At 37.6% G+C, this 22,814-nt stretch overlaps 1 protein-coding gene and 2 non-coding genes across 8 annotated transcripts in view; 2 read left to right on the top strand and 1 right to left on the bottom strand.

Annotated features, from left to right (window-relative positions):
- myof (myoferlin) overlaps nt 1-11,452 on the bottom strand; it is a 52,673-nt gene extending 41,221 nt beyond the window's left edge. For 5 of the 6 annotated variants that reach the window (XR_015503351.1, XR_015503350.1, XM_087274830.1 and 2 more), the window contains exons 1-4: nt 11,199-11,452; nt 11,052-11,107; nt 10,773-10,864; nt 367-475 (exon numbers count right to left, since the gene is read on the bottom strand). Coding sequence is in view for 4 of the 6 variants with exons in the window: in XM_087274830.1 (XP_087130956.1) it covers nt 367-475; nt 10,773-10,864; nt 11,052-11,107; nt 11,199-11,286 (345 nt within the window). In the remaining 2 variants the exon portion in view is untranslated. 6 annotated transcript variants of the gene reach the window in all.
- A 5,580-nt stretch (nt 11,453-17,032) lies between these two features.
- Nucleotides 17,033-17,114, top strand: trnal-uag (transfer RNA leucine (anticodon UAG)). Its single transcript has one exon. It is a non-coding gene; the product is annotated as a tRNA-Leu (tRNA).
- A 1,783-nt stretch (nt 17,115-18,897) lies between these two features.
- On the top strand, nt 18,898-18,979 carry trnal-uag (transfer RNA leucine (anticodon UAG)). Its single transcript has one exon. It is a non-coding gene; the product is annotated as a tRNA-Leu (tRNA).
- Nucleotides 18,980-22,814: the final 3,835 nt, after the last annotated feature.

Below are 22,814 nucleotides of genomic sequence, written 5' to 3' on the forward strand. Positions count from 1 at the left end.
ACAAAAAAGAAAAAGATGGAAATTTGTGATGTTTGTGATTTTTTGGTACTTATTTTACCCAAACTTGCATGAAAACAACCTGAAAATCATTACATTAAAACAAGTGCAAAAATTTTGCTATAAAATATGTTGCCGATCAAATATTTTAAACTGATGCAAGAATTTTTTTTGGTAGCCAACGAAATGATCAAATTAGATATTGCATATAATAAAAAAATCATGCAAAAGATTACAATTTGTAACCATTATTAAATACACGTTTTATCAAAATATGCTGACAATGTAATAAAGCGATCAAATAAAATGCATTTTCATTTGTTTGCAAATAGGTATAAGATAGAAAAAAAGAGAAAATATTACACTCACCCCTATGCTCTTGCCATTTTCATCCACAAGAGTCAAGTTTTTGACTGGGAGAGACTTAACTTGGCTACTGGCTAGGTCTTTTAAAGAGACCTTTGCAGAGCCAATTAATCTACAACAAACAAAAAGATTATTAAAATGAAGGCTGGTGAGAACCTCATGCCAGCTGACTGATATACCAAACTTCTGTAAATCATAATATCCATCTTTCATACAGTTGAAATCAGAGTTATTAAACACCTGAGCAAACACCTAAGCAAATGATGTTTAACAGAGTGAGAAAATTTTCACAGCGTGTCTGATAACATTTTTTCTTCTGGAGAAAGTCTTATTTGTTTTATTTCGGCTTGAATAAAAGCAGTGTTTTTAATTTTACAAAAAAAAAAAAAAAAAAAAACATCGAGCTCCCCTAACCGATAGTCTTAACTAGATAGATAACTTGCCTAGTTAGCCTATCCTGCCAAGTTAACCTAATTAACCGAGTTAAGCCTTTAAATATCACTTTAAGCTGTATAGAAGTGCCTTGAAAAATATTATTCAATGACATCATGGCAAATGTAAAAGTAAATCAGTTATTAGAGATAAGTTATTAAAACTATTATGATTAGAAATGTGTTGAATAAATATTCTCTCCAGAAAAAAAATAAATAGGAGGGCTAATAACTCAGGGGGTTTACTAATTCTGACTTCAACTGTAGGGTATGCTGCTACATAAAATGTTTGACTTTTCATTTTCACTTGAAAAAAACATTTGAAGAAAGTACACCATGAAATCAAACTCGTCATAATTGATACTCTTGGTCATATCGAGAGGTATTAATGAAGTAGGAAGATTATTATTGTTTTAACTTACTCTTTATAATATTTTGCATAATATTTTAATTGCCAAAACTGACTCTCACACAACAAAAAAACTTTTCTTCCAGATGACATCACAAATCCCCTTAACTTTTCTAACTTTCATATTTACAATAAAGAAAGAAAGAAAATCCGGAAATGTTTCAAATCATTTAAGTAAAACACATAGCATGAATGAATATTGACAGCTAACAAACATAGGTGGCAACAAATGTGTAAATATAACCATGCTTTGTGCTCTGTGAGGTCACAAGAGAGATCTCCTCCATAAGTAAATAATGGCATTTCGCAAATGAGACACTTAATAGTTCAGCATTCAGGAACACCCTCAAAAACCATGTTCCATCTGAACATAGAAATGTTTGCTCTTGATTAATAATTCTGAATTTACAAACAACAGCACCGCCAGCGTTTAGCTTCTGAAAACATTCACATGTTAGCTCTACTCACTTAACTGGTGTTTTCGTGTCACAATAATTAAAAGGGTGCGTCCACAAACATTAGGCATAGGCACACTTCCAGACTCACTTGACAGCACCCATGAAACAAGGCCAGGCAAGCCAGATTTTATACATAGAGCATGAGTTTAACACAACCATAGATTGAGGGTTAAAGTTTTTAAGTTGAATTTAAAAGCATCCAATGATGGAGAAGTCCTGATGTTCAAAGGCAGACTGTTCTAGAGTTTTGTGGCTGAAACAGAGAAAGTTTGATCACTTTCTGATTTATAGCAAGACTGGGGAAAGATTAACGAAATTGATCATTAAGATCTTAATGGTGTACAGGCTAAATATAGTCTATAATAAGATCACAAATACTGTTCGAGACAGAATTGTGCTATGCCTATGTGAAAAAGATCTTAAAATTCAACTAAATTTAATAAAGTGTCAGTGCAATGAGGTAAGAACAGGGGAGATATGGTCCCTTTTATTAGTTCTTGTTTACAATTTCATCTGCTGGATTCTGAACAATCTGTAACCAAAACAGTGTTGATTAAGATAAAACAATGTAGCTACAGTAATCAAACAGATAGGAAATTAATTCATGAATTATTTCTAGAACTTTACCAATTCAAGATAATAGAAAGCCATTCTTTTTATCTTCATTTACATGAATGTCTAATTGAAGAGGATCAAAGTTAACTAACACAATCATGAAAATGTTTTGGAAGTTATTACTTCAGAAACCCAACTGAGTTTTAATCAATTCAATAATATCAGCAGGACCTAATAAAAGCTTTTTGGTTTTATTGCCACTTCGTAGCAGAGAGCAGTAGCAGTCCATTTCTGGACTTCATCATGGCATGAAAACATTATTCTAATGAAAAGTCATTTTATAGTTTAATTGCAAAATATAGTTAAAGGCCATTAGCATAGCAATTGTGTTGTTTCCACTATGGCTGCTTGATTATGGAAAAATTAATAATCACGATTATTTTAGTCATTACAGTTGAAGTCAAAAATATTTGCCCTCCTGTGAATTTATTATGTTTTTTTAAATAAATATTTTATAAATGATGTTTAACAGATTCAGGAATTTTTCCACAGTATTTATAATATTTTTCTTCTGGAGAAAGTCTTGTTTTATTTTATTTTGACTAGAATAAAAGCAGTCTTAAATATTTTAAAACCTATTTTAATATTATTAGACCCAAGCAATATTTTTTTGACTGCAGATGAAACGACTGTTATACAATGACTTGCCTAATTACCCTAATAAAGCCTTTGAATTGCACTTTAAGCTGAATACTAGTATTCTGAAAAGTATGTAGTAAAATATTATGTACTGTCATCATATCAAAAATAAAAGAAATCAGTAATTAGAAATTAGTTATTAAATCTGTTTTGTTTAGAAATGGGTTGAAAAAAAAATTAGGGTAAAAGGGTCGCTAATAATTTAGGAGGGCAAATGATTCAGACTTCAACTGTAGATATACACAGTTATTTTCCTCCCTGTATATAAGGAAAGGGAAATAAATACACTAGAATAAAAATATTAAACAAACTGTGCTTTAGGCATCTTCACTGTAAGAAAAAAAAAACTTACATTTTAGCTATTAAAGTCCTTCAGTCAAGAGCAAGGAGTTATTTTGTCGTTTTTTGATCAAAGATAAAAACAGTCAGCAGAAGTATTATTGCACGCTGTCACTTTAAGAGCAGTACCGTTCTGATTTATGGTTTCACTTTGTCATGTCTTTTGATTCTCAACTCGTTTGTTTATTACATAAATGAGGGTTATTATGAATAATCACTAAACATCATGTTTTGACACACATTTCCTTATTAAGACCATCGAAAACGAAAATTAATTTTCGATTAATTGCACAGCCCAAGTTTACAGAGTATTGAGCCTAAAGTAATAATGTACAGGGAAATCATTAGATCCCTCTGGAACACTATAGTAGATAGAAGTTGGGGCTAAAATGTAAATGACACAATATTTGCAGAAAAGGTCTTCCTCTTTAAAACAATGTAGCTACAGTAATCAAACAGATAGGAAATTAATGCATGAATTATTTCTAGAACTTTACCGATCTAAGATGAAAGAAAGCTATTCTTTACATCTTCATTTAAGTGCTTGTTAAATTGAAGAGGATCAAAGTTAACTCACACAATCATGAAAATGTTTCGGAAGTTATTACTTAAGAAACCCAACTGAGTTTTAATCAACTCAATAATATCAGCAGGACCTCATAAAAGCTGTTTGATTTTATTATCACTTTGAAGCAGAGAGCAGTGCCAGTCCATTTCTTGACTTCGTTATGGCATGAAAATATTATTCTAATGAAAAGACCATTTAAAACTGAATCAAAATGAATTTCCGATTAATTGCACAGCCCAAGTTAACAGAGAATTGAGCCTAAAGGAAAAATGTAGAGGGAAATCATTAGATCCCTCTGGAACACTGTAGTAGATAGGAATTGGGGCTAAAATGTAAATGACACAATAATAGCAGAATAGGTCTTCCTCTTTAAATACAAGATGAAGCCCAACAACACACTAGAGTCATTTTAAATGCATATTGTAACATAAAACATCACATTTACCAAAAGTATCAATATAACTGATTACCCAGAAAATACAGACAGCAGAATGCCATTTGTAAGCCTAAGCAAATCAGACCCAGTATGACTGTGTGGTCTAAAACCATATTGTAATGAGTTTGAAATATAAAAATATCCAGATATGAAATAAACAGAGAGCACAACTTTCTCCAAAACATTTGAGATCAAGTGGCATCAAGTTGAGGTCCTTTAATAGGTGGCGTATGACAGCATGTTTAAAGCTTTTTGGAAATATCCAATGATCTATAATAGAGAATTCTATAAAGATCAGTGGAAACATCCCAATTATTCAAAAGTTGTTAATTATAGAGCTATTTGTGTCTAAAGCTCTCTTAATAGACAACAAGGCAGAACATCTAATTGACAAATAGTGAGTTTCATCTGAGAAATTTGAGTGAGACAAACTAAGATGAAGACACTGGCTGAAAGTTTTAAAAGACTACTGGATACCACTTTTAAACTACTTCTGAACACAAAGTAAGATATTTTTAAAAAATTGGAAACCTGCAACCTCTGACTTTCAGTGTTTGTTTTTCCTACTACAGGGGTTTTCAAACTGGGGTCCGCGGACTCCTGGTGGGCTGCAAGAGAGTGCTAGGGGGTCCGGGAAAAACTTGCCAGAAACAAAAAATTATTTACGAATTTTTTTTTTCCAATCCTAAAATTATTAATGACTATAAATTATTAATCTATATATACACAGTAGTTTTATGATTTATATAAGTGGATACTTAATTGTAATACGTTTACCCCAAAATCCTTTGCGCTCTTTAGGGTTTTCCATACAGCTGAATAGACCAATTAGCAGCTGTAAGTGCAGTACAGATGATGGAAAGATTTTTAAAGAATCCCGCTTCTGCCAGCATTTCATGCAAATCTGACTTGGCAAAAACAAGAAAGTATGACAAATCTTACATTGCGTTTGGGTTTACCAGCCTGTTAAAGCAGGGAGTTGACCCCAGTGTGTTCTTTGTTAAGAGATTCTCTCCAATGAATGCATGAAACCATCTAGGCTCAAGCGCCATCTACAGCAGAAACACCCCAATAAGGCAGAAAAATCGATTGACTATTTCAAACATCAGGAGTCGTGTTTGGCCCAGCAGGCTTGTATATTTCAGCAGCCAGCATTAGTCCCCGGAAGGTGGTTAAAAGCGTCATATTTGGCATCACTCCACATCGCTCGTGCAAAGAAGTTGCACACAGTTGGCAAACCATTGTTTTTGCCAGCTACCAAAGACTTCGTTAAAGAGTTATTTGGAGAGGAAGCAGCACAAAAAGTAGATAGTGTGCCTTTGCAGACAACACAGTAAGCAGACGCATAAGATCAATATAAATATTTAGCAGTTTTCCATAAATATAAGACAGGAAAAAAAAAAAAAAAAAAAAAAACTACAGAAACTACAAATGTCCAGGTTTAACTTTTCATCTACCAGTGCTTTAATTCAGAAAAGCTATCTTGTTGAGTTAATGTAAATATTTCGTTGTTGTTGTTTTTTATGAAATATAAACATTTTGAGAATTATTTTTGGCTATAGTGAGTTGCCAAGTAATAAAATAAATGTTTTAAAAACTGAACTTTTAATTCCTTTACGTTTACAGATTTTTAGTTTACATATTTATACTCGAAATACATAAGTGCCTTTAAACTTTAGGCAAAGGGGTCCCCTGCAAGGAATAGTCATATTTAGAGGGTTTATGAAATTAAAAAATTTGAAAACCCCTGTCCTATACACATTAAAGGTTTCAAGAGTTCACACTTAGCTGATGATCTATCAAAGCTTGTTTGACATGCTGTCCCGGGAGAGAGCCCCGAGCTCAAGGGATCCTCGAGCCCGGGGCTCTCCCCTCGTTCGCAGTGCTAGAGGGGAGCCTGAGCTCGGCGGATCTCAGAACTCCCCGACTGCGATAGCTAAGGGAACACCTGAGAAGGGGGGTAAAGCGTGCTTGGTTCTTAAGCGTGATGCATATCTTTAGATGGTGGGAGGAAACCGGAGAGCCTGTGGAAAACCCACGCGAACACGGGGAGAACATGCAAACTCCTTACAGAAACGCCCACCGGCTAGGCGAAACTAGGCCGGTGGTGTTCTTGCTGTGAGGCTCTCAGTGCTAACCACTGGGCCACCGTGCCGCTCGATCAAGGTCAAGGAGGAGAATTGGGGAGGAAGGGGGGTTTCTTCCAAACGAAGATAATGTGGACTGAAAACTGTGGTTCTTTATAGTAGCTTAAGGCTCATATGATTGGAAGATAATGATTAGCTAATACGAGACCGGCCGTGATGAATCATAAGCACATGATCCTCTCGAAATTAGTTTATAAACAAACTTCACTTATCTTTCTTCAAAATATCTCTTTTTTTGTTTACAACAGAAGAAAGCAACTCACAAAGGTTTAACAACTTGAGGGTGAGTAAATGGGGAGTGCATTTTCATTTTGGGGTGAACTATGCCTTTAATGGTTTTAAAGACAAATTTGAACCAAGTGGACATTTTTGCAGTCAAGTTTGGGAAGTAGCACAGATGCCAGTGCACAATATTTATAAAAACATTAAATACTTAACAATATACTAAAGTCTCTGGTTGCTATACTATTTCCATCTAAAATATTAAAACATAATAATAATAATAATAATAATGATAATAATAATACCTAGGTGAATGAAAAGCAATTTCTAATGATTAGAACAAATTATTAGTTAATTATAAGAGAAATAAAAAACAATGGAAGTGATGTTTTTATTATTGTTATCGCAGTCAAAGAGGTATAATCAATAGAATCTTTTTATATTGCTCCTATCCTTAAAATAAAATAAAATTCACAATAAACAGTCAACAGTCAAAAAAGTTTTATAGAATAAAATGTATAATATCAGGTAAAAATAGTCTAATAAACATGTTTCAGATGAAATACTCACTGAGTTGTTTGTGTTGATGAAGCCAAAATAAAATAATGATCAATCTGGGAAAACCCTTCTCCCAAAAACTTTGATTACCACAACATCCTGTGATGATGCAAAGTCAATTCTCATCAGTCTTCAACCTAATATTCAAAAACTGATGATCCAAGTTCAAACATGCCATGATGGCAAACAAAGTAAAGATAACCACACCTTCCAGCATTTCACCTCATTCTGTTTCCTTTATGCAATATTATTTCTGTGATCTTTACTGGAGGTAATGCCAAGTATGGCTAATATTTACTCTGGGAAGCAGTGAAGACACATCTCATCCTGCATATTAGCACACACCTAAAAGCATTTAAATGAGAATTCAACTATAAATGTGTGTTTGCAACAGATCTGGCTTTGCAGGAAGCAGTTTTTCGGCTAGATTAGTGTCATGATGCTCTTCATTTGCCAGACAGTTGTCACCAATTTGAAACGCTACAATGTAACTTTTGTTGCAAACAGCAAATTAAATGTGTGCCACAAGTATTTTGCAAAGTACAACGTAGGATCAACATGCCAGAGCTACATTTTTAGACAGTCCTCCTAACCCTGAAACCAGTGGGAAATTATAATTAGATAAGCTTGCCCTATCCATAAATCTGATTAACTTAATATTGCTCAAAGAGCAAGAACATGTGAGCACATAACATGTCCTATATATGAAAATGGACAACAAAATCAAAGAATATAACTATAAGATCAGGTCCATGCAGAATTACCACAAACTATAAAATATTTAATGCCTTTTAGCCATTTATTTACATAAAGAAAAACAAGATAAATAAGTTTAAGCTGAAAGCACAACAAAAAATAGGGGGAAAATGTTCATAAATGGTTCAAAATTAAATAAAAATTTAAAAATGAAATATTACTGCTTTTTCAAATCTACTGGCAAAAATAACTTAAAATCCCTGAAATCAGATGCAAATTGAGCAATAACTTGTGCAACAATTTTGAAACAGCGTAGGCACCCTTTCAACACTGCAACAGGTAAACAAAGACATATCAGTATAATTGCACTCTTATGTAAACAAGCGCCTAAGCTACATGTCAGGGCATAAATATTTACATTTAGTCATACTCGACACATTACTTTTTTACTTTTGTAAAAAAGTCTATCAGACTAATAAAATTAATAAAACTCTTCTTTTTTATTTGTTTTAAAAGTGTTTCACCATCCGTCCAGTGTAATTTCTCTAATTGATGATCATGTTTAAAAACTGGCAGTAAACAAGAAAGAACATATTTATACAATGCAGGTCTCAAATGACTGAGGGCTGCAGAAAAACTACACTATGTTTGTTAATTTATTTTATATATCAGAAAACGTCACTACTAACGCTTCATGGGAGTGTAGTTAATATTTAAAAGTAACTGTAACATATGAAACCCCTAATATTCTTTTCTTTACTCAATAAATGATTTTGTTGGTAAGATAAAAATCATTTTATTGATTAAAACCCTTGTATCATTCTAAAATGAACAACTTGATTAAACACATTTAATCGGGGACATAGTACTATAGTGATTTAATTTGGATTAAATATAAAGTATGCCAATGAAAATCATATATGCAAATATAAAAAAATTATTTAGTTCATGAAGCTCAGTTTCTAAAATAGAGATCATGACATCAACAAGACAATTTGCATGAATGTAAATTCCACTGGAAGTTATGTCCCTCTCTGTTCAGCAAAGGATTTGCTCCAAAGCTGTTCCCACAGAAAAATCTGGAATAACTGGAAATACATGCAATTTATAGCTCAAAAAGCAACTTAAGATCCTTTTATTTATTTCTAGTCAGGTATATTTACATAAAAACTGCATTTTTGACCAGTAAGTAACAATCACTTATTCATCCAGCATGGCGAAACAAATGCCTTCGTTCCACCCCTCATGGTATTATAGAGCAGGTCTGAACAAGGCTGTGAGGGTGTGAGAGCCGGAGGGTATTAAAGTGTCAAACCAAGAAAACCAATATTATTCCCTAGTTCCTTGAAATGCAGCGACTACACATGACGGCAGCAAAAAATGTGACAGCATAAATGAACTCATGCCAAATTTAAATGCCAGTGTTCAGCTGTTCAGATATTGTTTAAATTGCCACAGATTTACAGTAGCCTTACGTGCGTCATGTGATCTTATAACAACTCACATTCAGGTAAAGGCCTCTAGAAATAATCTGCATATGTTGAAATAGTTACAAACTTCTAGCTGCTTCAAATACGCATGTCACCAACTGCATCAACCGGTTAAATTTCACTTAAACATTTTAATCTTGACTAAAACATGCCAGAAATAAGTGTTCTGGTTTTATATCATTACAGCTGAAAAATCATGTGTTTACATCGTAAGAATATAGAGGAGAGAGACTGCAGTGGCTCAAGCTGGACAAATATAGCAGTTTGGTGGACTTGTCATTTTTAAAATAGTTCAGTGGACCCCGTACATGAAATGTAAATAGTTATTTTTTGCTCTAAATCTCCTAATGATTTGTCTTTAGAAAGATTCGATTTTAAAATAAAAAATAAATATTCTGCCAATGTTGGAATGTTCGAATCCAGCAGCCACTGGCATCTAAAACAGATACTATGCACTAAAAAAAGAAATCTGTAATTTTACAGTTTATTTCCAGCAGAAAAACTGCAAAATCACCACTGTTAAATTACAGAAATTTCCTAAAATTTAAATTTTTGGTAAATTTCTGTAATGTAATATTTGATATTTTACAGTAAATTGCTGTAATTTAACGGCCGTTATTTAACTTAACACCCCAGCTGCCGGAAATAAAACGTAAAATTACAGATTTTTTTTTTTTAATAGTGTGGAAATCAATAGTTACAGGTTTCCAGCATTCTTCAAAATATCTTCAATTGTGCTTAACAGAACAAAGAAGTCAAACTGGTTTAGGACAAGAAAAGAGTGAGAAAATGACAGATTTTTTGTCTTATGACAACACAATGCGGTAAACCTACAATGCTGATTGTTTGAACAAATACATCATATAAAATAAATATATCCTAGCATATAACATGTGGAAGAGCAACTGGTGGTTCATTCAGCTGTGGCTGTCCCTGATAATGAAGGGCATAAGCTAGCATGCCAATGATTGTGGTCATTGGGCAAAAAAAAAAAAAAAAAGAATGACTAAAAGTGAGAGGTAAGAATTTAACACAGTTGGTGTATATTTTCACAGAAAAATGCTAAAATTTCAAGAAATCTTTAGGCACTAATATTTATAAAAAAATGTCCAGTGAAATCCTTAAGGAACTAAATAAATGCAACTAACAAAACATTTATGTAACTTTAAGAAATGGAAATGTCCATTACATTCCAAGAACTCAAAACTCTTATACACTATTTAAACTTCTCCAGTCACACAACTTGTATTTGATCAGGGAGGGAGCAAAAAGTTCAACATCACAATGTTTGTCTTACATTGGTTAATTTAATGAGTGTATGACTCATTTAGAAAGAAAGAAAGAAAGAAAGAAAGAAAGACAGAAAGAAAGAAAGAAAGAAAGAAAGAAAGAAAGACTTACTTGTCCTTGCCGAGAGTCTCGTAGTCTTTCACAATCACATCAATGTAGGAGGAAGAATCAAGAGGAACACCTTTTAAATCAAACTGAAGCGTCTAAGGTGAAAACAAAACAGTATGTAACACAAAGCACCACAGCATCTGAAGTAATGATAATGTGCAGTTAGTCATGCGTTCAAGTAAATAGCCTAATGCCTTATTTACAACATTGGCAGTTTATATAGGCCCATGTTAGCTCATTTGCAAAATCATTAAAGATTTAAACTTGAATTTCTCAACAGACCTCATTCCACACCGGATTCACTTCATTGTTAATCGACCTTGTTTTCTTCTTTTCGTCTTAAATAATATAAAATCAAACAAAACGAACATTAGGTGCCGTTTTTTTGATGGTTAATGGGTAAATGTGAAACACATGAGGAGCACTTACCTCTAAACACCAAAGACGCGATGGGGTCTGGACTGCCCAGTTTCTTCTTGGGCAGATCCGCCGCAGATTCAACTGCCACGCGCAACATGACAGATTAAAAGGCTTTCGCTTATTAGTGCTCTTTCATGGTGATGTGTCTCTGTATGTGAGACTGTGCGTTCATTGCATCGCCCTCATCCTTTAGGATAGAGTTTGTGAAGGGTGTGGACTTCTCTGACACTGTGGCAGACTGCCTACCTGTGGACTCGAATTTTGCGGAAGTGATGCTCATACAATTTCTTTTAAACGATGGAATTCTTTTGAATCTTAATTTAATATTTTATTAAGTACATTTACTTCATGCTCTTCCAAAATGCATTTAACTTACTAACCTCGTTTTAAAGTTTAAAGGTGTAATACAAGCGCCATCTAACGACGCACCAAAGAAATCACAATAATAAAAACGCTTATGAACATGCTAAGAAATGTGTGCGCGCGCGTGTGTGTGATCATTATGTTCAACATTTTAAAAGCGTAAGTGTATACAATATATTTATATGTAATATACCTTTTCCAATATTTAAAATATGATTAATTGTTTATTTGACTTTGACCTTTGTTTTTTCTAAAAACAAATGATAATATTTTAATTTGGAAAAATAGAAGCAACTAATTTATAATCAAAGTTTAAAAGGGTAATAGGGCGCCACTTGTCAATAATAGCTTGGACTTTGTCTGGTTTAGGAATGAGATATATCACACCTTGTTTCATAGGGATCATTGATCCGTTTTCTAAACACTCTTGAAGCATTTAAATAAAGGTTTGCTCTAAGAATTAGACCACCAGAGCCAGGCAATTTACCTTTGTTCAATAATTTCATTGCATCTCTAATTTCATTTAAAGAGATGGGAGCTTCACATAATACTTTAAATTCATTACTTTTCTGAGGTATAGAGTTTCTATTTGTTGTAGGTAAGATCCATTTTGGTTTGCCTGAGAGTCAAGGGAGTATAAGTTACTATACAATTTTGAGCTAAAATGTTCAATTTCTTACTATTTTTAGATAAAGAATTATTCATTTGTAAAGCAGAAATATTCTTTCTTTAAATGTTTTTTTTCTCAAGTGTGAAAAAGATGCTTGAATTTTTCTCTTCTTGCTTAACTCACTTTGCTCTGTCTGGATCTAACGAAGAAACCTTTAACAATTTCTATATCCAACTGGTCTAATTCTATTTGATAAGATTTTACCTGAGTAATTTCATGAACATTGAATTTCTTCTCTTTTCTAATCAAGGCATTTATGTTGTTTAATAAATTAGCTTTAATTTAGCATTAATCACTCTTAAGGCTTTAGATCTGTTTATAGCTAGAGCTTTACATTTTATGTAGCTTTACATTTAAAATAATCCCAATTTAGCACTATGTTCCTCACAGTTTTTGAAAGTATTTCATTAGCTAAATATTTAGTCTGATTATTATATTATTATATATATTGTATTCAGTGCAGTATGGTGGCGCAGTGGGTAGCACAATCACCTCAAGCAAGAAAGTTGCTGGTTGAAGACCCAGCTGGGTCAGTTGGTGTTTCTGTATAGAGTTTGCATGTTTGCATGGGTTTCCTCCTCGTGCTCCAGTTTCCCCCACAAGTGGGCCAAGAGATTCAACAATATCTCCTTTAAATTTATTGGTCACCTGCTGAATGATTGGAACCATCATTAAAATAGGTCTTATCACCTCACTGTGATTTCTATTCTCAGAAGAATGGGTTTCTTGTAAAAGTATTATGTCAGCATTCATTTTCCTACAATATAAAAATAAAGCTTTTCTTTTTGTAAGATCACTCAGGTCACGGGTATTTAACGAGATAATACTCAAAGAGTTAAACTCGAAGTTTTACACTTTCATATTTAAAAAAAGATTAATGGAATATATGATATTCTATAATATTTATAGAATAAAGTCTAATGCAAATAGAACAAAATTTACAATGCACACTTGAACTTACCGCTAAACGTGTAACGACAAACAGGAGTATAAAGCTAACATGAACCTTTGCCAGTATTGCAATTACTTATGTGAGAACAAATTACATAGTCATAACAGTCAATAGGGAAAAAAACAAGAGTCTTAGACTCCATATTCTTCAAATAGAGATTGTTTAGATAATTCAAAAGGTATGTTTGGCTACATATGCTCCGTAAAGGTTAGGCATTTAGGTAAGTTCAAGCTTTTTTCCAGAAACAAACGCAAAGAAGACATTCCTTAAAACCTTTTTACCTTCCTCACGAGCCTTCTTGACTAGGGGCCATAACTTGCATCCACATCCTGTTTAATCAAGTCTCCTGGATGCAAATGTTGTTTTTCGCTCGATAGCGAGAGTCTTTTGCAGCTTGCCATACAATGTCCCTGTAGGTGCGCATGGTAAAACGCATCACGATATTATGAGGTGCTCTGTCGGATTTCCTTAGCCCCAGGTGGAACATCAATTACATCTTCCATCTTATCTTGTATGCCAGGGACCACCTTTTCAAGATGCTATTTGTCAAAGCTTCTCGTATCTTCTCCGTCACGCTCTAGAACCCCCTGTAACTTGAGATTCCATCGCCGAAAATTCTGCTGCATTTCGTCAAAATTTCTCTTTTAGAAGTAGGTTTTCTGCTCATAATTCTTTATTCGACTTCTCAATTTAAGCTATTCTTACACTATGCGTCTTGATCTACTAAAGAAAAGCAACTAAAAACTCAACTATTTAGTCTCCACTTTCCTTACTAATATGCAACTCCCTCTCTGACTCCTCCACTAACTAAAAAAAAAAAAAAAAAAAAAAAAAAAAAAAAATATATATATATATATATATATATATATATATATATATATATATATATATATATATATATATATATATTACTAATGCTTTCCTTCTTAGACTTTACACACCTGAAACTTGCCTATAGCACTTATTCATTGTTGCTCTTATAGTTGTGTAAATTGCTTCCTTGTCCTCTTGAAGAATTGTAAATGTAAATGTAATGTACTCACTCATGTGGGAGACTTTTTCAAACAATTTATCAAGTTTTTCACAGGAGACTGCAACTGTATTATCAATGGAAATCACATTGTCGTGCGTTTCATCCAAATTAGCGGTTAGCTTCTGAATCGTGTCTAGGAGTGTAGATAAAGAGATTTCGTTCATACCTTTTGACCTTGTAGAAATCTTGGATGGAGCAGAACAAAAAACCTTTACATTGGAACTAATTTCTGTCTCAAGATATTGTTCATGTTTGCAGACTCCATGCATGCTTCAATTTTAAATAACAGTGTTTACATAGTATATCCAAAAATGTACTATTATGAAATAAATGTTTGCCATTTGAAGAAAATGCTTCATTCAGACATGTTTATGGCATTTTGAATGCAGTGCTACATTTTGAAGGAAATGTGAGACATTTTGTATTTTGTGTGTGCAGTTTTGGAAATTGTGTGAAGATTTTTGAAAAAAAAATGGTGACATTGTTTTTTAAATTTGTGTAAGCAGTTGGAAAATAAACATGCAAGCACATTTTATAAATTAAGGTCCATTTTGTCAAAACACTACACACAATTTACACATCCACACACAGACAAACATCAGAACATATCAATTTGTGTGCAAAATTATGCAAATTAGCAAAAGTGTCTTTCCCTCGATTAAATTGCAGCATCTTAGCAACGTCTGTACTAGAAGTCTCTCTCAGCCATTGCTTTTTTTTAGCAAGAGCATGGATTTGAATCCCACAGGTGCCAGGCAGTCCTTTTAGGATGCTTGAGAATAATCTCTCTGCTTGAGCAAACAGACTTGCAAAGTGATACTGCATGCTCCTGGTCACATCCAAACGTAGCCTCTTTGGCCAAAGTTGAAGAGCTTCACTAGGAAGCTCGGCATCCTCTCTGCTGTTCTGCTTTCGTAAAATTGGGCAGAAAACGGGTCCTCGGCATGGAGGCCACCTGGGTAGCGTGGCCGAGGGGTCTAAGGTGCTGGCTTTAGGCTCCAGTCTCTTCGGGGGGCGTGGGTTTGAATCCCACTGCTGCCAGATGTAGTTTTAAACAGGGCAAACTGCTTGAGTGTGTGCATGTGTCCTATGCGATAGCTCGATATGTGAGAGTACAATAAAGTTGGCAGCTAGTCAGTATAATGTGTTCTTTGGAACTCACGGCAGACTAGTTGTTGTGACGGCAACACATCCCCAAGCTAAAATCTGCTCAGCAGCAAGTGTCTTTCCCAAGATTAGATTGCAACATCTTCGCAACGTCTGTACCGGAAGTCTCTCTCAGCCATTGCTCCTTTTAGCAAGAGCACCCGGTTGAAACAGGAACAGTAATGATTCACAGTTAGAGTAGTAATACTTTATAACTGGATTTGAATATAATAACAACAACAATGTGGGGTCTGCTGTGATGAAATCAGTAACTTTCACTCTTTTGTGAAATAACAGTTACCTTGTAATACGGTGCTTAAATGCATTACAGCTGGCTGCCATTTGGAGTAGACATCAAATGTCTTGAGGTGTGCTTAAATAGAGACGGAACTGTGGTTGACAGGAAGGTGGTAGTGCTTCCGAAGCTGGTATTGAGGAGCTCTCTTTCTTTGTGGAGGAGCTCCAGCAAGGCACGGCCTAATTAAATTGATTTCACAGGGCTGTTGCGCTACATGACGCAAATTGGTGTGAAAATTGCTCAGGGAAAGCACATTGGCAAGATAAAAAGTGACTTTCGCTCGATTAAATTGCAGCATCTTTGCAACGTCTGTACTAGAAGTCTCTCTCAGCCATTGCTTCTTTTAGGAAGAGCGTGGATTCGAGTCCCACAGGTGCCAGGTAGTCCTTTTAGGATGCTTGAGAATGACCTCTCTGCTTGAGCAAATAGACTTGCAAAGTGATACTGCATGCTCCCGGTCACATCCAAACGTAGCCTCCTTGGCCAAAGTTGAAGAGCTTCACAAGGAAGCTCGGTGTCCTCCCTGTTGTTCTGCTTTCGTAAAATTGGGCAGAAAATGGCCCACGGCATAGAGGGTGGCGGTGTAGTGTGGCCGAGGGGTCTAAGGTGCTGGATTTAGGCTCCAGTCTCTTCGGTGGTGTGGGTTAGAATTCCACCGCTGCCAGATGTTGTTTTAAACAGGGCAAACTGCTTGAGTGTGTGCGCGTGTTCTCTGCGATCGCTGGATATGTGAGAGTACACTGAAGTTGGCAGCTAGTCAGTATAATGTGTTCTTTGGAACTCACGACAGACTTGTTGTTGTGACGGCAACACAACCCCAAGTTTGAATCTGCTCAGCAGCTAGAGTCTTTCCCAAGATTAGAATTCCACCTCTGCCAGGCAGTCCTTTTAGGAGGCTTGAGAATAATCTCTCTACTTGAGCATACAGACTTGCAAAGTGATACTGCATGCTCCCGGTCACATCCAAACGTATCCACATCTAAAACGTCTCTTTGGCCAAAGTTGAAAAGCTTCACTAGGAAGCTCGGCGTCCTCTCTGCTGTTCCGCTTTCGTAAAATTGGGCAGAAAATGGCCCACGGCATGGAGACTGCCAGGGTAGTGTGGCCGAGGGGTCTAGGGCGCTGGATTTAGTCTCCAGTCTCTTCGGGGGTGTGGGTTTGAATCCCACCGCTGCCAGGCAGACCTTTTAGGATGCTTGGGAATGACCTCTCTGCTTGAGCAAACAGACTTGCAAAGTGATACTGCATGCTCCCGGTCACATGCAAACATAGCCTCTTTGGCCAAAGTTGAAGGGCTTCACTAGGAAGCTCGGCATTCTCTCTGCTGTTCTGCTTTCGTAAAATTGGGCAGAAAACTGGCCCTCGGTATGGATGCCACCTGGGTAGCGTGGCCGAGGGGTCTAAGGCGTTGGATTTAGGTTCCAGTCTCTTTAGGGGTGTGGGTTCGAATCTCACTGCTGCCAGATGTGGTTTTAAACAGGGCAAACTGCTTGAGTGTGTGCGTGTGTCCTATGCGATAGCTCGATATGTGAGAGTACACTAAAGTTGGCAACTAGTCAGTATAATGTGTTCTTTGGAACTCACGGCAGACTAGTTGTTGTGACGGCAACACATCCCCAAGCTAAAATCTGCTCAGCAGCAAGTGTCTTTCCCAAGATTAGATTGCAACATCTTCGCAACGTCTGTACCGGAAGTCTCTCTCAGCCATTGCTCCTTTTAGCAAGAGCACCCGGTTGAAACAGGAACAGTAATGATTCACAGTTAGAGTAGTAATACTTTATAACTGGAATTGAATATAATAACAACAACAATGTGGGGTCTGCTGTGATGAAATCAGTAACTTTCACTCTTTTGTGAAATAACAGTTACCTTGTAATACGGTGCTTAAATGCATTACAGCTGGCTGCCATTTGGAGTAGACATCAAATGTCTTGAGGTGTGCTTAAATAGAGACGGAACTGTGGTTGACAGGAGGTGGTAGTGCTTCCGAAGCTGGTATTGAGGAGCTCTCTTTCTTTGTGGAGGAGCTCCAGCAAGGCACGGCCTAATTAAATTGATTTCACAGGGCTGTTGCGCTACATGACGCAAATTGGTGTGAAAATTGCTCAGGGAAAGCACATTGGCAAGATAAAAAGTGACTTTCCCTCGATTAAATTGCAGCATCTTTGCAACGTCTGTACTAGAAGTCTCTCTCAGCCATTGCTTCTTTTAGGAAGAGCGTGGATTCGAGTCCCACAGGTGCCAGGTAGTCCTTTTAGGATGCTTGAGAATGACCTCTCTGCTTGAGCAAATAGACTTGCAAAGTGATACTGCATGCTCCCGGTCACATCCAAACGTAGCCTCCTTGGCCAAAGTTGAAGAGCTTCACAAGGAAGCTCGGTGTCCTCCCTGTTGTTCTGCTTTCGTAAAATTGGGCAGAAAATGGCCCACGGCATAGAGGGTGGCGGTGTAGTGTGGCCGAGGGGTCTAAGGTGCTGGATTTAGGCTCCAGTCTCTTCGGTGGTGTGGGTTAGAATTCCACCGCTGCCAGATGTTGTTTTAAACAGGGCAAACTGCTTGAGTGTGTGTGCGTGTTCTCTGCGATCGCTGGATATGTGAGAGTACACTGAAGTTGGCAGCTAGTCAGTATAATGTGTTCTTTGGAACTCACGACAGACTTGTTGTTGTGACGGCAACACAACCCCAAGTTTGAATCTGCTCAGCAGCTAGAGTCTTTCCCAAGATTAGAATTCCACCTCTGCCAGGCAGTCCTTTTAGGAGGCTTGAGAATAATCTCTCTACTTGAGCATACAGACTTGCAAAGTGATACTGCATGCTCCCGGTCACATCCAAACGTATCCACATCTAAAACGTCTCTTTGGCCAAAGTTGAAAAGCTTCACTAGGAAGCTCAGCGTCCTCTCTGCTGTTCCGCTTTCGTAAAATTGGGCAGAAAATGGCCCACGGCATGGAGACTGCCAGGGTAGTGTGGCCGAGGGGTCTAGGGCGCTGGATTTAGTCTCCAGTCTCTTCGGGGGTGTGGGTTTGAATCCCACCGCTGCCAGGCAGACCTTTTAGGATGCTTGGGAATGACCTCTCTGCTTGAGCAAACAGACTTGCAAAGTGATACTGCATGCTCCCGGTCACATCCAAACATAGCCTCTTTGGCCAAAGTTGAAGGGCTTCACTAGGAAGCTCGGCATTCTCTCTGCTGTTCTGCTTTCGTAAAATTGGGCAGAAAACTGGCCCTCGGTATGGATGCCACCTGGGTAGCGTGGCCGAGGGGTCTAAGGTGTTGGATTTAGGTTCCAGTCTCTTTAGGGGTGTGGGTTCGAATCTCACTGCTGCCAGATGTGGTTTTAAACAGGGCAAACTGCTTGAGTGTGTGCGTGTGTCCTATGCGATAGCTCGATATGTGAGAGTACACTAAAGTTGGCAACTAGTCAGTATAATGTGTTCTTTGGAACTCACGGCAGACTAGTTGTTGTGACGGCAACACATCCCCAAGCTAAAATCTGCTCAGCAGCAAGTGGCTTTCCCAAGATTAGATTGCAGCATTTTCGCAACGTCTGTACCGGAAGTCTCTCTCAGCCATTGCTCCTTTTTGCAAGAGCTCCCGGTTGAAACAGGAACAGTAATGATTCACAGTTAGAGTAGTAATACTTTATAACTGGATTTGAATATAATAACAACAACAATGTGGGGTCTGCTGTGATGAAATCAGTAACTTTCACTCTTTTGTGAAATAACAGTTACCTTGTAATATGGTGCTTAAATCCATTACAGCTGGCTGCCATTTGGAGTAGACATCAAATGTCTTGAGCTGTGCTTAAATAGAGACGGAACTGTGGTTGACAGGAAGGTGGGAGTGCTTCCAAAGCTGGTATTGAGGAGCTCTCTTTCTTTGTGGAGGAGCTCCAGGAAGGCACAGCCAAATTTATTTGATTTCACAGTGCTGTTACATGACATGACGCAAGTTGGTGGGAAAAGTGCTCAGGGATAGCACATAGGCAAGGTAGCGTGGCCGAGCAGTCTAAGTCTCCAGTCCCTTTGGGGGGCGTGGGTTCGAATCACACCGCTGCCAGGCTTCTCTATGAAGCTAGGCGTCCTCTCTGCTGTTCTGCTTTTGTAAAATTGGGCAGAAAACGGCCCACGGCATGGAGTTTTAGGTTACTAGAACTCTAGTAAAGGAGTAGTAGAAAGAATGAAGAGTGTGAATTTTCTGATGAATGCCTGCTTTAGGATGGAGTAACAAATTTCCTTTCTTATGTCTTTATAGTTATAAATAAAGTTGAAGTTGAGTTAAGTCTAGATTATATGATGACTTTACTGTCATCCCTCTTCAGAGTAAAACGGTAATAATATGAGTGTGATTGCTTTTTCTGTATGCCAAATTATTTGTTTTTCTCATTATTTGTTTACCCAGCCAGGTCAGAGGTCACGGAGACCTCTTGAGTGGACCTGGACTCTTGAAGAATTGGAAACAACCATTTTTCTAAGTTGCCATTTTATGTGTAGGCTGTTAGTTTGGATGTAGATTGTACAAGTTTTTAACCAGTTTTGATAAAGATGGCTGACAGTGTTGCCAGATTTTGGCAGTTTTGCAAAGACATGTTGGTTATGATCTCACAAAGATATGCCATCTCTCTCTCTCTAACACACCCCCCACCCACCATCAACCGCCCCCAGACTTCACTTATAAACCGGTTATGATCTCCCAAAGACAAGCCATCTCTCTCAAAGGGTTGTCCATATTCTGTTAATGAGTTATGAGTGTGTTTATAGCATAGCATGCATTAAACCAATCAGAGTCTTATCTCCCATTCCCTTTAAGAGTCAGTTGCGTCTCACCATGGCACATTTGCTATTTACATGGCAGACTTTGTAAGTGGAAAAAATGAATGCTTCACTAGGAAGAAAAAAATAAAAAATAAAGACCATCTACGGATCAAGCCTCTTTCATTCAGCCTCTTACTTCTGACCGTAGATTAAGGAAACAGTGGAAGACACACTACAATGAAGACATCTATTACATAGACGGTTCATGGATTGGTGCTCTTATTCTGTTTTTGTGTTCGTTGAGTGGGTGTGTTTGTTTACCTTTTCCCCTGACAGCATGTGGACAATCAGCTGACTCATTACAGCTACAGCAGCAACCTGTGACAACTGGCTATTTAAGGACTTCGTTTGCCAGTCTTTAACATTTAGTCAGTTCATGTGTTTGTCCTGTTTCTTCAGGTCTCACCCTGCGGTCGTGTGCTGAGTTTTGTGAGATTCGTACGCTGCCATTGACTGGCTTCTGGCTATCTGCTGTCCTGTTGATTGGTTCTAAGAACTTGTCAGAAAACTTTTATGGATCCAGTCTAATAGACTTTGTGACAGAACGGATTGAATCATAATGGATCCAGCAAGTATGGTTGGTCTCAGAGAATTCCTCGCCAATGCTTGTTTGTATCAAGCAGAAGCACACATACTCAGCACTAACCAAACGTTAACAATGCTTGTCAAGCAAGAATCAGATCTCACCTCACATGTTCGTCTCCTTCAAGTTGAAAACATTCCTTTGACGGAATCTTCCACAGCCACTGGGTCAACAGTCAAATAAGCGCTAGAATCCATAGAGCCCCGACTGTCCACGCCAGCCTTCTACTCCCGTAAGCCTGAAGTTTGTCGTTCATTTCTGGTTAAATGCTCACTTTATATGTCTCTGCAGTCTTCATCATTTCCTACGGAAGCTTCTAAAGTGGCATTTGTCATTATGCTGCTTAATGACAAAGCAGCTCTCGTCAGGAGGAGTCTAGTGTGGCAGACTACTTCATCAAGTTTCGAATGCTGGCGGTGTCAATGGAACATGGTGGCTCAAAGGGTTATGTTATTTTATGGCCTGGCTGAAGGATGAGATTTTTGCACTTGATCTTCCCAAGACATAAGATAAGTTGATTGCGTTAGCTGTGCGAGTCAATGCCCCGTCTTCATAACAAGGCTCAACTCAACCGTCACACAGTGTTTGCCATGCCCCTCACTGGGGAATCCCAGTCGAAGACATCACTCTTTTCCTTTGAAACACCCGCCTCCGAGGAACAGCCTATGCAGATGGGTTGGTCCAGGCTTACACAGGCACAACATCCCTGGTTGATGCCTCACAATCCGTATATTGACTGGAAGAATAACTCTGTTATTTCTTGGAGTGAGTGTTGTCATTCGTCTTGTCTTCTGTCTGCTTGTTCTAACATTTCTCGTTCTGTTTTGCGGGATGGGAGCATGGATTTATGTAACGTAGGAGTACTCGGACCTGAAGAGAGTGTTCAGTAAGTCTCAAGCTACTTCTTTGCCTCCTCATCGTCTCTATGACTGTGCCATAGAGTTATTGCCAGGTATGTCTCTGCCTAAAGGCAAACTTTATTTGCTTTTTGTTCAAGAGAGGGAGGCTATGGAGAAATATATTTCTGATTCTCTAGCAGCCAAGATCATTTGCCCCTCTTCGTCACCTGTATTGACTATTGAGGGTTGAACAGCATCACGGTAAAGAATACCTATCCTTTGACGTTGATGTTGTGGGCTTTCGAGCGTCTGCAAGAAGTGGCCTTTTTTACAAAACTGGATCTCTTCAACGCGTATCATTTGGTCCCCATAAGAGCGGGGGATGGATGGAAAAGGAAAACTATGTTTAACACCCCCAGGAGGCATTTTGAATATTGCATCCTTCCTTTCGGGCTGTCCATTGCCCCTGCAGTTTTCCAAGAATTCGTCAATAATGTGTTGAGAGACATGATAGATCAGTTTATTTACGTCTACCTGGATGACATACTGATATTTTCCTCTTCTCTCCAGGAGCAAAAGCAGCGCGTCAGGCGGGTGCTTCAGAGGTTGCTAGAGCATGGTCATTATGTCAAGGCGGAGAAATGCTTGTTGTATGCACAGTCTGTCCCCTTCCTAGAGCATATCGTGTCGGTCAAAGGAATGCGCATGGATCCAGCGAAGACCCAGGCTGTGGTAAATTGGCCAACCCCAGATTCACGCAAGGCCCTGCAGAGGTTTCTGGGCTTTGCTAATTTTTACCAGCGTTTCATTTGCAATTTCAGCCAACTGGCCGCACCTCTGACAGCCTTAATATCCACCAAAACATTGTTTGTGGTGGAGGTTGACGCATCAGAGGTGGGGGTCGGTGCCATTCTGTTCCAGCTC

Source organism: Danio rerio, chromosome 12 (assembly GCF_052040795.2).
Source record: "Danio rerio strain M-AB ecotype USA chromosome 12, GRCz13ab, whole genome shotgun sequence".
In the NCBI taxonomy this organism is placed as follows: domain Eukaryota; kingdom Metazoa; phylum Chordata; class Actinopteri; order Cypriniformes; family Danionidae; genus Danio; species Danio rerio.